Below are 17,737 nucleotides of genomic sequence, written 5' to 3' on the forward strand. Positions count from 1 at the left end.
AACTCAACACCATGCGCTGTCGAAAATGAAACAAATTACACGAAATTAATTGAGACACTAAAAAGCCAAAATTGACTGAATGCTTAGTTTTGTGAATGAATGAATAAAATAGATGAAAAAAAAAAAAACGAATCAATGTTAAAACAACGATTCTATGGTTTTTTGAATCCTTTCAGTTTTCAATGCCCATGTCAATACAATGTACTTTAAAAAAAAGACGGTTAATCTTTGCATTTGCATAACTCGCAGAAGAAAAACATGAATGCCTATGTTTTCCTTTTGCCATGATAAACCACCGAACAATAAGAATAATTAAAACTATTTCTTTCCTGTTAAATGATAAAAATCGTTCGGCCCATTTAACTTTTTAGCACAGTGTCTTTATGCTGTAAAAAGGGTCAATGTTATAATTGAAATGCCTGAGGCGACGAAGCACCGTGTACCATTGTATTGCTTGACTCAAATTAATCTTTATAATCGGTTGTCTGTAAAAAATTTCGGTGAAATTGTGTTCGATTGACTTCAAGGCCTGATTCAATCGATTTATTCCGAAGCATTTCAACAACAATGCGCATGATTTGTCCGTTTGTCTGTCGGAATATGTTTATTTGATCGTTATTGTAAATAAAATTTAGGCCTATGGTAATATATTCGGACATAAGCTCAAGTTACACTACTTTATTTCACAACTCACCTTAATTCTTATTGTTTATGTTGATCCTGATGCATGTTGAACGTTGGCTGTTCGGCGGTGTGCGATCAGTGATCATAGCTATTAGTAAGTGTAACATTATTTTAATGGTTGCGGATTGTTTCATTCAGCTTCTTTCGTGTTCGCATTATACGGCACTTTGTTGTTTATACACGAACCCTGCCTGATCTACACACACTTTTTTAATCTTTAGCTTTTTGTTTTTGTCGCGTTACATAACGGCTAAAAATTGTATTTAGTTTAATTTATGGAAGAAAAAAATCACGGTGAATAAATAAACAGAATAATCGAAAATATGTGTGCGATGTTTTTTTTTCCTACAGCATATTTCGAAGCAGCTGGCCGTAATGATATTTTTTCATACAGTAGGTTGATATTTGACGGTATTTCGAGTCGTAAGTCTGCGTTTCGTGTACTTCACCGGTGTGTATCAATTTTTTGCAATCTATTAGAAATGTAAATGACAGTTTTTTTTCTTCGTCATCTATCGAATCGACAGTGTCGATCCAATGCTTTGGAATCTATCATTCGTGTTGGTCAACGCCAAAAAAGTCGAACAACATTAGTCGTGTGAGGTGTGAATTCAGAAAGAAGTAAATTTTTCAATTTTTCACCGTACTATCCGTCATTCCGTACTAATGAGTGATGACTTGGATTTTCGATTTTTTCCCCGCTTCGTTCTGTCAGACCAGAAAAACAAGCATGCGCGTGAATAAAAGACATTTGACGAGTTATTATCGATCACAAAACATCTCATTTCATATTTGTTTGGAATTTTCGCGAATGGCAAAAAAAACAAATTTCATTTAATCGATTCTCATTAATATTAGCACTTTTACTTAATGCAGCTGCACCCGTTTTTCTACGGGCAAGCAAGACTGCGGAGAGTTTTGATTCGGGCAAGCGCAACTGTCTCTGCGACTGTTGTGCCTGTTCTTGTGTGTTTGTCACATTCATTCCTTGGTGAACTTTGTATAGTTCACACAAGAGAGCCCAAGAAACACTACACTTATTTGCATCTCGATAATCATTTTAATTAAATCTTGTGGCCTTTTTAAGAACACACATACTCATTCTATTCGAAAAATGCTGAAAAATTATTATTATTAGTCACAGCCTTCATCAGCCATAACAAAATAAATTGGCAAAAATTAAATCCTCAGAATAAAATGAAAATGGTTTTTTTTTGCCACGGCACAACAACGCAATACATCGATTCGAATAGAATGCCGAGTCTTATGACCACACTGCTACTCTAATTTACGATTAGCAACCGATGGATGGCGTAGAAAAAAGTGTGTGCACCGCGTTTTTTTTGTGGTTTTATTCTTTATTTTATAACTAATTTAATCGCATATAATCGAATATGCACATGCGCGCGCATAATTTTCATACCTTTTATCGCAGCCTATGCGTATTTCAGTCTGCGTAACGACATTTCAACCCGCTCATTTGTTTCAGTGAGATTTTATGTTTTTGCTCTAATTAACATGGTATTAATAAAAATCGTTTTTTCTCTCTGACTTAAATGATGAAGTGATTTTTTGCATCTGAAAATCTGGCATAAAAAAGGATCGAATTCGCATAACTTTGTAGTAGATTGTAGAGTAACCAAAACCCATAAACAATTAACACGTGGAGAAAAAGCCCGTAGATTAACATTTACGTTTTGTACTGTGGGAACAACATGAAGATCGAATGAATATCTCTATTTTTGCGTACAAAAGAGCACAAAAACTAAAATCTAGTTCATTCATTGTGAAAAGAAACGGAGATTACCTTTCAATAGGTACAATCATGGAAGTTTAATTAGGAGCGGCAGTGAAATTTCCATTTTTCCCATTACTTCTGTTATTTTCTAAAAAGAATATTTTAATAAAATGGTGTTTCTGAGAATATTTGAAGTTTTTATAATAATTTTTATTCACCATAGAATGAGAATGTTGGAAAAATTTGTTTGAATTGTCAAGCATATGCAAACGGGTCAACCGATCGAAAATTGTATTTCAAAGATACAGTTTTGGTTGTCAAAATATCATCAAAACCATTTTTGGATTCAAAATCTCTTCGCAATAGTTGATATGACTTTATGTTGAAGTCTTCAACAAAATCAAAATGAGCAAACCGAAGGTGAAAAAATGCAAATTTTGTTAATGAATCGAACTTTATTGTTACCAAAGATTCTGCATCCTCATATTTTTCCATGAATGTATCAGTCATTTGCATTAGAGTTGATGGAGCAGAACGCGTTCTTAAGCAATAGGAAATATGGCGATTTGTTCGTCTCCTGATGTATTATTGTAATCAACAGAACATTTTGCCATTTTCTTTATTCCGATGTCAAAAAGGACATTATAATCCATTTAAAGAAATTTAAAATATTCTCATAAACTCCATTTATGGATATTTATTTGCAGAATAATAAAACTAATGGGGAAAAAATTAAATTTCACTGCCGGTCCCAATTACGTTTCCATGACTGTATTAACTTAACTCTTAATGAATTTGGAAAAGTTTCCCAGAAGCAACGGAAAAAGTTCGTTTTACAAATGTAACGTTCATTTTTTTAAAATATTGACAATTATAATTGTGATCCGAAAAAAATTAAGTTAACAAAAACGAATCGATTGGGAAAAAAATGTTGACGTATATGAGCGTCGATATTGATCTGTGATCGAAATGCTTGAAAGTGAAATACGATTTGAAATTGGGGTCTATCACTTGAGGCTATCGCGCTCAGCTCACCAACAACAATCGGCGCAGAAATCAATTACCTTTGTTAAGAGTCCATGTTTCCGTCTCATTCTTGATTGCGCTCGCGCTCGAGCCGCGCAATTCATTTATTATTTGTGTTCGAATCCAACGTTTTTTTTTTTTTATAATAATGCGTGTCACATTAAAGCACAACATGCATGTCGAATCATGGCTGTCGGGCCAAACTGTAAGCGATATTTTGTGAAATTGTTAGTTGTGGCAGCAGCAACAGCATGACATCGCAGAAAACATGAATCAATTTAATATTGCCTATTGCCTGGAACCGGCCAGAAATCACTCCTACCTTTCTCAGCCGAGAAGGAATTGCACTCACCAACTCAATTATTGACAGATTTCAATCTATTTTATCTGAAACAACAACCGCCACTGAACGAACACACACACACACAGCAAATGACAAATAATTTGAAGAGAAGAAAAAAATGTTCGAAGCAAAAATGAAAGTAAAAATACACGATGGAATGAAGTTGAAAAGTTACGCGCGCGTGATCCTATGGGGCCGGTGAAACGATTTCAATCTTTCAATCTCTGTCCATTTGGCCGCTTAAATTCCAAATTCTAAAGGAAAAGCTAGTAGTTAACATAGTTTCAAAATACTGTGTGTGTCTGAGGTTCTTGCTGCGATTAATATTTTCACGAGGCTAATTTTTATATTATTTGTGTGGTGCGAAGGCTGATTAAAATATAAAAGCCAAATGCTTGACCCAAACGTACGAAAAATTAATTTGTTGAACGTGAATTCATTTTGTCTGGTTTACAATAATTGTCAAATGGCGGAGAGAGACGAAAGAAATGCGGTCGAAGTTTGTGACGAAAATCGTGCAAATCTGTGCAAATCATTTAATAACTTGAATGGCATGCAGAAATGATTGGGAGAGAGAGAGAGAGAGAGAAAAGCGCGCAGCAAGGCGTGCGTATTTTGTTGTTCTCCTCAATTCTAAGAGCAATCAATGGACTGAAAACCTAAATACATTTGCTTTGTGCTCGCTTTTTTTCTCGTATTCAACAAAAAATTTCACATCGCCACACTCGATACACACCGTGACGTTTTTTCTTTCTTCTGTTGCCATCGTCACTCGCGCGCTCAAACATTCAAATGCATTTGTGTCTGTAGAATATATTCAATGCTGAAACACAAATTAAGCAAACGGTAAAATTGAGCACTCCTAAATGCAGATTAAATGTGCAACGCAAACATAAATCCGCGTACCACTGTTGTCTGGCTGCATGGTGCGTATACAAACAGCGTGTGCACAGTGCGGCACATGGCACACAAAATTAACGGCTCTTATAAAATCAATAAATTACACATTTGTTAAGAAATAATTTTTCTAAGTTTCTAATAAATTATCGTTTAAAACTATCGGTTCTCTCTCTCTCTCTCTCTCTCTCTCTCTCTCTCTCTCTCTCTCTCTGTCTCTGTCTCCATCGTCGCTTGGAATTATTAGTTGTTGGGCGAAAAAAACAGCATTCATATTGTCACCGACATGTGCACGATTTTTTCGCACTAGCCCTTAAATACCTGAACGCATTTTTTGTTGTTTGTCATCGGCAGAACAGTTGCGGTGGCAGCAGTGGCTCACGTAGCAAATAGTAGGAGTAGAAATGATTTTATTTTAGCAAACAGTAAACAAGTTCGATTGCTCAATTCACCCGGCACCGTCTGCACTATCGCAAATTTCTAATCATATGAATTAGTTTATTGTAAATTATACGCACACTTCTTTTTTAAAGGCGTCAACGAGATATGGCCAATGTATGACATTTATCCACGTGTTGTTTTACTTAGGCTATCACATGAATTAATCAATCTCATTGATCATTAATCATATTGGTGCCAGTCGAACATAAGCCTCAATTAGTACGTTCGAAATGGCGTCGATAAGGGAATCGCCCGAAGTTTATAAATCATACGAAAGTGAGTCATGTGCTGTGCAGATCACACATTGCCAAATTCGAATGTGGGGCATTTCGTCTTTTTAGCACTACATGAAATGTAGAGCTACTAATCTGCTTTCTTTTTTGTTTTCTTAATATTTTTTGAATGATGAAACAAATTTTGGTGAATTTGAATTTTATGCTCATATTTTTTATTTAATTTAAACCAAAGGCAGTATATTTCAAATAAGAAATAAAACCAAGATCTTGTAATTCATTTTGCAAATAAATATATTACTTCAAAGTTACTTTGATGAAACACATTTCATGTAGTTCGCCAAAAAATAGTTTGTTGTGAAACAACAAAATAGATTAAGTAACTAAAAACTCAAGAACGGTCTTGTTTAATACTCACTTCGTCTTCGACATGGATCTCCTCGACATGTATTCCATTGATACGTGTCGCTGAGGGAAAAAAACTAGTTGGGATGCTGGTTGTCAAATTGTGAATTAGAAATTATTTGATTGAAATTCACTTATATAAACCACATCGTGGCAGTGAATCACTTTCGATAGTTGGTCATAAAGCCGAAAATTACGATTCATATCGCTTCACTTGCCCACATTTCCAATGTTCACATTTGAAAGCGCAAACGTTTAAGTGTCGCTAACTGAAACAATAATCGCGATTTGTAGAATTTGATTAATTGCGTTGTGGTATTTGAATTTAACGGTCCGAAAAAAAATCGAAGCAACTTTTTTCTCTCTCCATTCAACTTATGCAATTTGTTTGCTGTGTCAGCATTCAGTGCACGATCGTCGGTCTTTGTTACCAAGCAACACGCTATTTATCTAAGCATCCATAACGGTAATTCATCATTTTGCCACAGCAATAAAACGCGATTCAATGTTAATAAAAGTTGAATTTGTACGTAAAATGATGTGCAGTGAGAATGCTAGAGCGAGAGCGTTCGAGGGAGCGAGAAACAGAGAGAGAGAGGGCGAGAGAGAAGGAGAGTGAGAAAGAAACAGAGAGAGAGAGATTAAGTGTGATCGTGTCACGTTTTCGTCAAGTATCGCATTCATTTGTTTTACTTATTGGTTCACAGCTGACTCGAATTGCTAGCGCTCGATGTGAAATCAAAGTAAAATTGATGGATTGATGCGGTTTGATGCTCATTTTTGATTGCAACATTTCAAACGCCATTTCTGAGAATTCTTCAAAATTTGGCACTTATATTCACTACCGATGTGATTCTCAAGTCGCTGGCTGTGTGTGTCGCGCGTGTGATGCAACCGAATGACATATGCCGACATTCATAATTGCCATCTGCTCTCATTGCAAACCATTATGCTAATCTGAATCTGTGTGTACTCTGTACATCTCGTGTTCAGCGTCACAGACAAACCAGACAGAATATTTTTGTTTTTAATTTTTCTTTCGCTGCACCCCGAGTTCGATACTCTCGCATGCAATCGAGTCAAAAACACGTTCTTTGCTGCGCATATTATCATTTGCATCCAGTGATACATATTGATTCTTTATTCAAACTTTATGTAATGGCATTCAACAATTGACACTCGACAGTTAAGCTCAACACACGTTCGTGAACATAGTACGAAACGTATGCCAAACATATAACTAAGTACAGGATTTAGAAAACGAAACTGTGAAATTCTTCTCAATTTTGACTAATTTGTATCACTTAAATAGTTCTACAAATTATTAAATTTAAATTATTTCGTCAGAGCAAGTAACGCGTTGCCTTCGTCGTCATCGTCAACGTTGTGGTTCGCAGCAGCCACGCAACATTTAGTAGGTCATCATGAATATTTGCATATAGTGCAGTAATTGGCACATGGTTTGTGTTTTTCTTTTCAAGCCCATTAGCAATGCTGATTGCCCTTTTATGGAATTTAATTCCTCTTTCGCATAATTGCGAAAAGCGGCGGAGATTTTCTGTGATTCGAAAATGATGACATGAAAAGGTTTTTGAATATCGATGAAATTTTACTGTATTTCGTTACCCTCTCTAACATAAACCGAGGCTCTCTCGAGAGTTGTTTGCTGAAAATTAATCGATCTAATTTAAAGTGTTTACGTTAATTTAAGATGAAAGCTGAAGACTTTTAACTCGAACCGGCAATTAATTACCCTGTTGCAATCGATCGATCACTGCATTGAAAAACGATCTCGCCCCATTGAATGTGGATAAAAAAAATATCATATGTATATGCATTTTTCCATCTTGAATAATAACACCACTGTCGAATTATTTATGCAATTTGAGCACGCGCAATTTCAAGCGTTTATAGCTTTTTAGCCCGATATACATTACGGTTTGTAATCAATTAATGCGCTCGAAATTTCGTAAAGAAAATATTTGCGTTGACATTTAGTTTTCAATCGGTCGCAAACGTTCGTCAGAATATATTTATATGCTGTCTCGGTTTGAAGTGTGTGTGTTTGTGTGTCCATGTGCACTGTGCATTTGAATAGTGTGCATGCTGAATGGTGATTAACACGCAGACGACGAAGGGAATCGTTCAACCGGCTGCTATAAAACCATAATTACAGAATGCTCGAAGCACAAATCTTTTAATTAAATCCACAAATCGATAAAAATTCAAAAAACTGCATACTTTCAACACGCATTCACTCTCTGCACGGCTCGATCCACCGTCGTAAGTGAGTAGACGAAGACAGCGAATCAAACATCAAAACTTAATAACGATGACTGACTCAATGCAAACGGAAATGATTAGCATTTTAATGCTTAAATGCTCCAATTTCGAAGCGAACGAGTAGACGGTGCATTTCAAATGCAATGACTCTGCAAATGAATACGAAATGAATTAAAGAAATGAAAAAGTGTTCTGGTTTTTTTTTGCTCTTTTGTGGATGGTGTAACATTGCTAAAGTACATAAACCATCATGTTTATGTGAGTTGTGTGTGACGGTCAAACCGCCAGCCACAATGTGTGTGAGCCGCTGTGGAATGTCTATTCCCATCAAATCAAGCGAAAATTGCTCGAAGCGATAATATTGATCATCGTGTCTCATTTCTCCGATGTGCAAATTCACTGAATCCACATCGTTGTGAACCAATTGTTAGCTCAACAATGTTGCACCATTTTCCCATGGCAGCCGTTAAATTTCGTCGATTTCAAATTGTTCGCGTCACGTGATTTGATTGTTTCAAGCACTTTTGTGTTTTTGCTCTTCCTTTTTGTCTTTCCAGTTGTTGGGTTTTGTCAATACCGCGGAATGAAATCATGTGACTGCCAATCGAAACAAATATTTGAATATTAACCATCAATCAATCTCAATACACGTATAGAGTATTCGCGTATAAAAGACATCAATGCCAACAACGAACTAATGACGAACTTTTCTTTTCACTCGCGAATGATTAATCATTTCATGCTTTTTCTTTGGTTTCGGTAAATGAAATTTAAGCTTTGGATCGTGTTGTTAGATATGGACAAAAAAAATGTTACAAGTTGAATTACATCGGCTTTGCTGCAACAATACGGTAACAAAAATTTTACTTTTTTCAAACAAAAAGTGACTCTATTGTTGCATCTGATCCAAAATTGAATGGGAAATTCGTCCGGCAAAAATCCCATCAATTCAACTTCGATGGTCTGTTAACAGTAATTTTGTAAAGCAGTTTTGTTCCATTTTCGATTTTTCGGTTTTTTCAGTTTCCATTGTTTTTTTTTCCACTCGATTTGTTACACACGCGTAGACCAAAAATGCACACCCTTGAAAGTATACCGTAAACAAAACTGCACGGCGCTATCTCGATACCAAAAGCCTTAATCTTTTTCAATAATAATCAAATAAATCTTCAAGCTAATGAATATTGTAATTTTATGCTGTGTTTTTTTGTTGCTCGTGGATCTTAATTTTTGCCAATAAATTGTGTGTGTTGTAATGAATTGAGCCATAAATCTTTTGCATCGCTCAAACGTACATTGGCAGTTCCGGCCAATTTTGGCGTTCAATCAACGTTGGCAAGCATCAAGTGCTAAGATGCTCAATCAAATGCAGTCATAGAATATTTGTGCTATAAATCATCCACGTTTATGGCATAATTATGTGGAAAAATTCTGCCAATTTTCAAGATGGAAAAAATCTTTGTGTTTTTTGTGCCTTTTTCAGCGGATCACTTTTCGGTGTGGTGAACAAAAACAACTCGCAAACGAATGGCAGAAAAAAATTTACATTTAATCGATGTCATAAATCTTGTTAGTTTCGCACATTCATTTAATCCATCAACAGTTTTCGAGTATATTTATCGCTTCAACGGAAACAAACGGCATATTTCATTCTGGGTAATGGAAGGTGTACAACAAGACGTGCACTTGCACACCCAACTCAACCAAACTAAACCAAACCCAGGCGAAGCGACAGCGAGAGAACTTCGAATGGATATAATTGATTCAGCAGCCATGTGCTAAAAATGCACTTGCATTGACCATTCAATTCAAAGTGTTCTTGGCAAACTGAGCGACTTAGGTCGCGATACATTTCTTTAATGCGTTGGGTAATTGATTTTTTTCCTATACTTCATCGAATTCGAGGAGAGAAACAGAGAGAGAGAGAGAGAGAGAGAAGAAAAAAAATATAAAGACGTATATAAATAATCTCTAGATGCATTTTTTGACTAGCACTAGCTGAAGACAAAGTTGATATCTTTGTAAAGGCATTTTATTCCATCGAATAAATATTTAAGCGTTATTTCGCAATCGCATTGAGCCCAACCGACCATTCACATTCATCTGAATGTCGCGAGTGTGCGTAAATTTTATGTATTCGTTAATTAACTGCTAAGAATTGTGGCTGTGCAGCACACACTGTGCGCTACCAAATATGTACCATTTATTTTTCGATTCAAGTGCGCAATACGTGGCCGACTTGCGTTTGATTTGGTTTATTTTAGAAAATTAAAAAGATTGTAAACACGACACAATCGCGCTCGCGCGCACACACTGCGAGTGAAATGTAAAAATCAAATCAGAATTAATCGAATTGGATAAAATTCAATTTCGAGAGTGAGACAAATGCATGCTTTGACTCTCGAACAACAAGTTGTACGGCATTTTTTTCTATCTATTTTGTTTATATGTTTTTTTTCTCTCTTGTCATGATTCTGAAGTGATTTCATTGCAAAATTTTCGCACGTCGCATTTTTTTGCTTCTCCCCGGTTCGTGTATTGCTTTATGGCCACAATCGATTCGATGGATTTATGCGTGAGTGCAAGTAATGTGTCGCTTTTCAATTCATCTCTAAAGTATGCACTTTCAATTTGCGATTGGTGTGAGTGGTTGTGCCGCGCGACCACTTGCTCGATTAATTCAATTAAGATATAGTTCATAAATATAATGAAACGGTTTGCGAAGTGCCATTTATTATTGCCCATTGATGCATGGAATTTCTGTGTGTAACCGCTTGGCTTTTGAGTACAGTGCAGTGCACGCATTTCGGCCAATGGCCATAATAATTTGCCATTTTTGGGCATATCCATCGCTGCGAATATGCATCATACATCGTTAATAACTGTCAATAATTTTTAAGTTGACTTTCAAGGGTCAGCAGTCGCGTGATGAAATTGCTGGCAAAAATTGCAATTCTGATCGAGCAAATATTTTACATCGCCATAAATGTGTGGCGATCGAATATTTCGATAAAGTGCAACATTTTACGGTTTGGTTGCGGTTTTGAAGAGGAAAATGGTTTCGCCAAATCGAGACCATTAATTAAAGACTCTATTCTAATTAAATCACGGAGGCGGTAAAATGTTTACCGTACATGGAAAATTTAATTAAAAACTCGTATCGAAACTACCCAATTGACAAGAAAATCGCCTGGAACTCGCCAAATCGTTTCATTTTCGTCGAATCCATGAGAAATTTTGAAATTGTATTTTCGGTCATGCTGCGTATGGTATGGTAAAATACATGGTGCCTTTGAATCTGGTTTCAATATCAAGATTTCAAATGTGGAACGCACTCAACAAAGTTGAAGTTGTTGCGCTGCTAACATAGATTTGATAAACATCCAAATTCGAATACAAGCATTTAATGGGGGAATTATGGAGAGTTTTTGCGCAATTTTCAGTCGAAAAACATGTCATATTTGCTTGATTTATCAATTTACACCTTTTTGCCTCATAGTCATATACTCCAAATTATATCTCATTAATGTCACAATATCAGATTAAACCGCATAATGCATGTGGTTGCTTAAACGGATCCTTATCGATTGTCACTCACTTGAGGCTATTAGAACGTAATTTATTTATTTGGTACCAAGTCTAGACACATGCTTATGTTGATAGTCAGTTAGAGCTAATCTAGATCTCTATCGTTCTAGTCAATGTTCTTTGGCGAACGTCGTACGGTTAGTTTTTTTTTTATTTAAAAGTTCATCGAGTGGGAGAAGCTAATAAATTTAGGATTTAATTGAGTTGCATATCAAATCGGCGGTATGAATAAGTTTTAATATGATTCGGATTTGAAAATAATTATATATGGAGTATTCATGGAATAGCGGTTCATTTACCGTATAATCGTTCTATAATTCTCTGACTGATTTTTTCTAATCATTTTTTTTACCTTTTCAATAAAAATAGAAAAATCAAACTCACAAATCCACTCAACATCTTTTCGTCGCTATAAATCACATTCAAAACGCAATTCATGTTCATGCAGCCAACTTCATGCTGATCGCCGGTGTGCGTTTGGCAACACTTAATTCCCATTTGACATATGAAACATTTCCCACTATTTGTTTGTGATGTTTGTTTGCCTTTGTACCGCTGTCAAAGCTGCATACAGACTCGAACAAATGTGAATCCATGTCGATCGAATCGTGAATTATTGCGGAGAAAAACACTCTACATTGTTATCAATTGTTTTCACGTAGAATTCATTCAGACATCATGAGATTGGTCAAACCGGAATTTGTCAATCACGATGGTAAGTAAACATTGAATCGAATGCAAAAAAATTGTACGAAAATTTGCACATTGGCAACCGGCAAATGACAGTGTCTGCCCAATCCATTACTTTATGCACGTAATTCAATGTCTTTGTTGGCAAATATTAGGGAATCCGATATTTTCCATTGACATACACCCGGATGGAACGAGATTCACCACCGGTGGACAAGGTAGCGATGGAACTGGACAGGTTGTGATTTGGAATTTATTGCCGGTTATCGATGAAACTGCAGAAAAATCCAGTGGCATTACACAGAAACTCTGTCAAATGGACAATCATTTGGCGTGTGTCAATTCGGTTCGATGGTCTGGCAACGGATTGACACTCGCATCAGCTGGCGATGATAAAATTATCATGCTTTGGAAACGCGGCATCGGACCATCCACAGTGTTTGGCAGCTCAGGTATATCAAAGAGTGTCGAAAATTGGCGCTGTCAAACAATACTTCGTGGACATTCAGGTAAAAACAATCAATCCATTCACAATCTCAATCTGAATTCAGTGTGAGGAAAGGAAATAAGTAGAATAAATGCGGTTTTTGCTTTCAATTAGGTGACATTCTTGATGTTGCATGGTCTCCACAGGATCGATACTTAGCTAGCAGCAGTGTTGATAATACTATTATTGTTTGGTGTATGAATAATCTGCAGACAATCACAACGCTTAAAGGTCACAGCGGACTAGTTAAAGGAGTTGCATGGGACCCGGTAAATGAGAAGATTTTTACCGAAGCATTTTGTCAAAGAAATAAAGAGAGAAAATATATTGAGATTGTCCATTTTTTTTTTCCAATAAATTTCATCATTTTTTCCCGAAGGTTGGCGCATTTTTGGCATCACAAAGTGACGATCGGACAGTTCGAGTGTGGCGAACAAAAGATTGGGGCTGTCAAAAGGTAATCAGCGAGCCATTCGAAGAATGTGGCGGCACAACACATGTTCTACGATTATCCTGGTCACCAGATGGTTTATACTTGGTGTCAGCACACGCAATGAATGGAGGTAGGCCTTTTTAATACCAATTGGAATTATCCATACAATTTCAATCAATTTTACCATCATTACTCAAGGTGGTCCAACGGCACAAATAATTGAACGAAACGGTTGGAAATGCGACAAAGATTTCGTGGGTCATCGAAAAGCAGTGAACTGTGTGGTAGGTTTTCGGTCAAAAATTGAATCTCAATAGAATTTGCGCATATATTCATCGAATAATCCAGGAAAATCAAATACTCATGCATCAAAACTCGTCAATTTGTAGCGTTTTAACCAGTCAATCCTGCAACGCAAAGATTCATCAAAGAAGATGCAATATTGCTGTTTGGCCATTGGTTCGCGTGATAGATCTGTTTCGATTTGGTGTACAACCTACAAACGACCGTTGGCCGTGGTAAAAGACTTGTTCAGTGATAGTATTTTGGATTTGTCATGGGGTCAAATCAAAGATCAAACCATTCTATTGGCATGTAGCACGGATGGCACCATCGCTGCTTTGTTGCTATCAGAAGATGAAATCGGAAAATCACTCTCGGCAGAAGACAAGGTAATTGGTTGCACTGAATTTGAGTTCTAATTCTCATAAAAAATGCAACAACTGAAACGATTTTTTTTTAACTCATCACAAATTTACTTCACAGAACTCCGTATTCCAGCGTGAATACGGCAAGTGCATTGATCTCAATCTGAGCGAATCGAGCATGGATAAAGGCATTGTACCGGAATACTCCGAGCTATTAAATGTTGAAGAGAGCAATAAGTCTGCAGAAGCAAACGTATTAAATAACAATAACATCACCAACAATAATGTACCAAATAACAAGAGTACGCCACAATTCGGTGACATTGAAATGGATTCGGTGCCGATATCAACAAAACCAGCCATTCCACAGAATACCACACCGGTCAAAGCAATCGAGAAACAAATCGAAACCCGTCGTGCCGATGGTAAACGTCGCATCACACCAATGTTTGTACCCATCTCCGTTGAACAAGACAGGTAAGACAAATGTCAGTTGCAATGACAGCTGCGTTTATTTATGTGTCAAAACAACCGCTCTTTTTTTTGCATCACATTCATCTTTCAAGGAATGATCATTCTTGTTGCTCGTACAAAGCCGAATATTTACCTCACTCATAAAGTATTCTCGAAATTTTGTATTTGGAGTGATTTAGTGAATTTAGTGTGTGTTATAAAAAAATCATAATGACGATCTTGTGTTTTAGCAATGAATTGGCCAAAGAAGCCACATCGGTTGTTGGTTCAGCGGGAAATATATCGAACACAGCAGCACTTGAGAAGAAAATGAACGAGCAAATGTCAAAGGGAAGCGTTGTCTTTGATTCGGCCATTATAGATAGCAGCGTAGCAGACACAAGCACAAACACAATTGCGATATCCAATGAAGCTTCCGTTCAGAAATCTCCACCGATCAGAATAAATACTGCGTGAGTCCTTATGAACTGAAAATTCCTAACCTCAAATTTGTTTCACCAAAAATTGTGCTAAACAATGTGCATGCTTTGATTGCAGCCAACTCGACAATCGTCTTACAAAGGTTCCACCGGCTAGAGCCACAATCACAACAGTGCCTGTGAAGGAATCGGGCGATATTGATGAACCAGCACTACGACGAACAATCATAAAAAATGTCAGTGCCGGCAAATCAGTACCATACACCAAAATTGAACTCAAAGTCTACAACGAATTTCAAGTCAAGGTAAGAACTGAATTTCATTTAATCAACACTGTCTGCAGTGATTTTTTCTCAATATTTAGCGAGAAATTTCAGGAAAAATTGATTTTTGTTTGAAAAATTGGTTCAATTGGAAAATTTGACAAAAAATTCTCGATTTTCAGATTCAAAATAGCTTCACATCGACGTCAGCTGGACCGATTTGCAAAGTGATTGGATTTGTGTTGAATAAACCGACCTGGGAAACGTACATTGGATCACCGGTGGTAAACTTCTGTCTTTGTGCCAAATATGTGCTCATATGCAGTAAGGACAGTACCATCCGATTTTTGGAAATTCAGAATGGAATTGCGGTCTTGCCAATACTGCAAATGCCCAGCCCAGTGATTCAATGCGTTTTCGTAAGTTGAAAATTGGCCAAAAACCAAAAGAAATCCAAAATAAATTGCGATTTTTATTGTTGTTTACAGAGCATAAATAGTGATTTAGGTGGTGTTGTCACCGAATGTGGTCAAATTCGTGTATGGAATCTCAATGAAGGTTCCATTTACATAACAGCTACTTGCCATGATCTATTCCCGAGCACATCGACATTGAAACCAGTAGTTTCCTACTTCCACGTGACGGAAGCGGGAATTCTTTACATCATGTTATCCAATGGTTGTGCATACTCATACAGCAAGAATCTTGAAAGCTGGTAAATATACTGGAAAAGCAACAAACTTTTTTCCGCAGTCGAATGAGCTCTAATTGATTTGTTTCTTTGATTAGGATCACATTGAACAGTCGCGACCCAATCATTCGACTTGGAATATCAACACTACCGCACAATCCGTATAAGACAATGAAAAAGTATCCGCTTGGATTGATTCAGTCAACAACACAATTGCAGCAACCAAATTTGCCGAATTTACAAGATTCGTGAGTAGAAAATTTGAATAATAATGAAGGGAAAGAAATTTCATTTTATAATATTTCATCCATTTCAGGATAAACACTTCATGGAAACACACAGCCCGACTCTCATTCATTGAAAATCAAATTGAAACTTCAAAAGCGATTCAATCGCCCATGGAATTAGAGGTATTTCAGAGTATTTCCCAAAATCTGGTTGAGTTTCTAACGAATAAATGAATTTTAATGACTTTTTCAGCATTGGTATTCGGTGCTTGGTGTCCACCTGTCAATGCATGGCGATGAGAAACGAATCCGATCTCATTTGGATGACTTACTGGGTACACCGAACAGTTTGATGGTGGTCGACGAAGATGAACCGATAAAAGAAAAGATTTTGGTTAGTTGAGACAATACAGACTTCCACGTGTTCCCTACTAAAACCACACATTTTTACCTCTTTGCAGGGAATCGAGAAGCACAAGTTGTTGAGTTGCGTGTTGGATCATTTGAAACAAATTCCACGGTGGCAACGCATCTACATCGAATACTCACAGCAATTGAAAGACTTAAATATTTGAAATAAAATACACATTGTTTTTCTTTTTGATAATTTATTTGATGTAATATTTTCGCTCTATTAAATGGTGGATACAGATAATAATTGTTGTTTGACGTATTTTGTGTATGTGTATATACAATTCATAGCGAGATAAATATCTCAAAAGATTAGTCCACATGTACTTAAAATGCGTAAGAAAATAATAATAATTGAAAAGAAGAAACTCAAGAGCTCGGCTTTAAGTGGAGTCACGGATATAGTATCGTGGCATGTGCACAGATTGTGTATTTTGGTTTTACTTCCCTTTCGCAAGATGAACCCTCTTATAAGAGAGATTCTATCGAATCTAAGGGACGTGTGCATATGTTGGTACTGTGGTGGCCAACGGCTGATTTCATGGCAAGTGTCTTTCTACAAAATGTCCAAAAACTAAGAAATTATGCTCTCAAGCATTCACAGCTATAAAAAAGAATTCATTTTGAAAATATCTATGTTGAAACCGACCACACCGTGCTTCACACTCAAAACTAAAATCTCAAGTATTTTATTTAAGGAAGGCTACGATAAAATCTGTATATATGCGATATAAATGATATAACTATTCAATAAATCATAGCAATTTGTGTATTTGTATTGTTTTTGTCATACTTGTTCTTCTTCAAATATGTCGGTGTTGGGCAATTTTGATTTTGTATTGTTTTTTTCTTTCTAAATATAGACATTAACATTTGACGTGTTTGAATTACAGATATAATTGTGTGGCAAATGAATAAAAATTTAATTTTATCTATAATGGGGTTCCCTTTTTTTCTTCCAAAAATATATGTCGGTATATCAACTTTCAATTCAAATCTCATTCATCCAATTAGCAATAATAATAATGATGGTAATTATTAATAAGAAAGGAATTAAAATAATAATCGTTATAAATTCAATATGAAGTAATTCGGAATTTTTTCTATTCTTCTTTGTGTGCCATGCCGAAAATTTCTTAATGCAACTAAGAAGAAATCAAAACATCTTATTCCAAAAACGAGAAAAGAAAAATGATGAAAAACTTGTCTAATCTAATTTGTTTACTAAATATATAAGCCATACAAATTTAAATGACAACAAATGGTGCCAGTGCGACGCTGAACAACGATATCACATGCAAACAGAAAAAATATGTTGAACATGGATCGAACTCGTTCGCCGAATTTTCTTCCAGAA

General features: G+C 36.2%; 1 protein-coding gene across 1 annotated transcript; it reads left to right on the forward strand.

Annotated features, from left to right (window-relative positions):
- The first annotated feature begins 12,145 nt into the window (after positions 1-12,145).
- LOC129567458 (protein HIRA homolog) lies at positions 12,146-16,627 on the forward strand. The gene is made up of 15 exons (XM_055444338.1): positions 12,146-12,353; positions 12,484-12,837; positions 12,930-13,084; positions 13,195-13,378; positions 13,447-13,532; positions 13,638-13,919; positions 14,014-14,372; positions 14,600-14,821; positions 14,907-15,093; positions 15,234-15,470; positions 15,540-15,766; positions 15,841-15,990; positions 16,059-16,152; positions 16,223-16,363; positions 16,431-16,627. The coding sequence occupies exons 1-15, from the start codon at positions 12,317-12,319 to the stop codon at positions 16,542-16,544; spliced, it is 2,829 nt and encodes a 942-aa protein (XP_055300313.1). The 5' UTR covers positions 12,146-12,316; the 3' UTR covers positions 16,545-16,627.
- Positions 16,628-17,737: the final 1,110 nt, after the last annotated feature.

The sequence above is a fragment of the Sitodiplosis mosellana genome, unplaced genomic scaffold, assembly GCF_009176505.1.
Source record: "Sitodiplosis mosellana isolate CC-2019 unplaced genomic scaffold, AAFC_SMos_1.0 Smas_scaffold_11, whole genome shotgun sequence".
NCBI classification, from domain to species: Eukaryota; Metazoa; Arthropoda; class Insecta; order Diptera; family Cecidomyiidae; genus Sitodiplosis; species Sitodiplosis mosellana.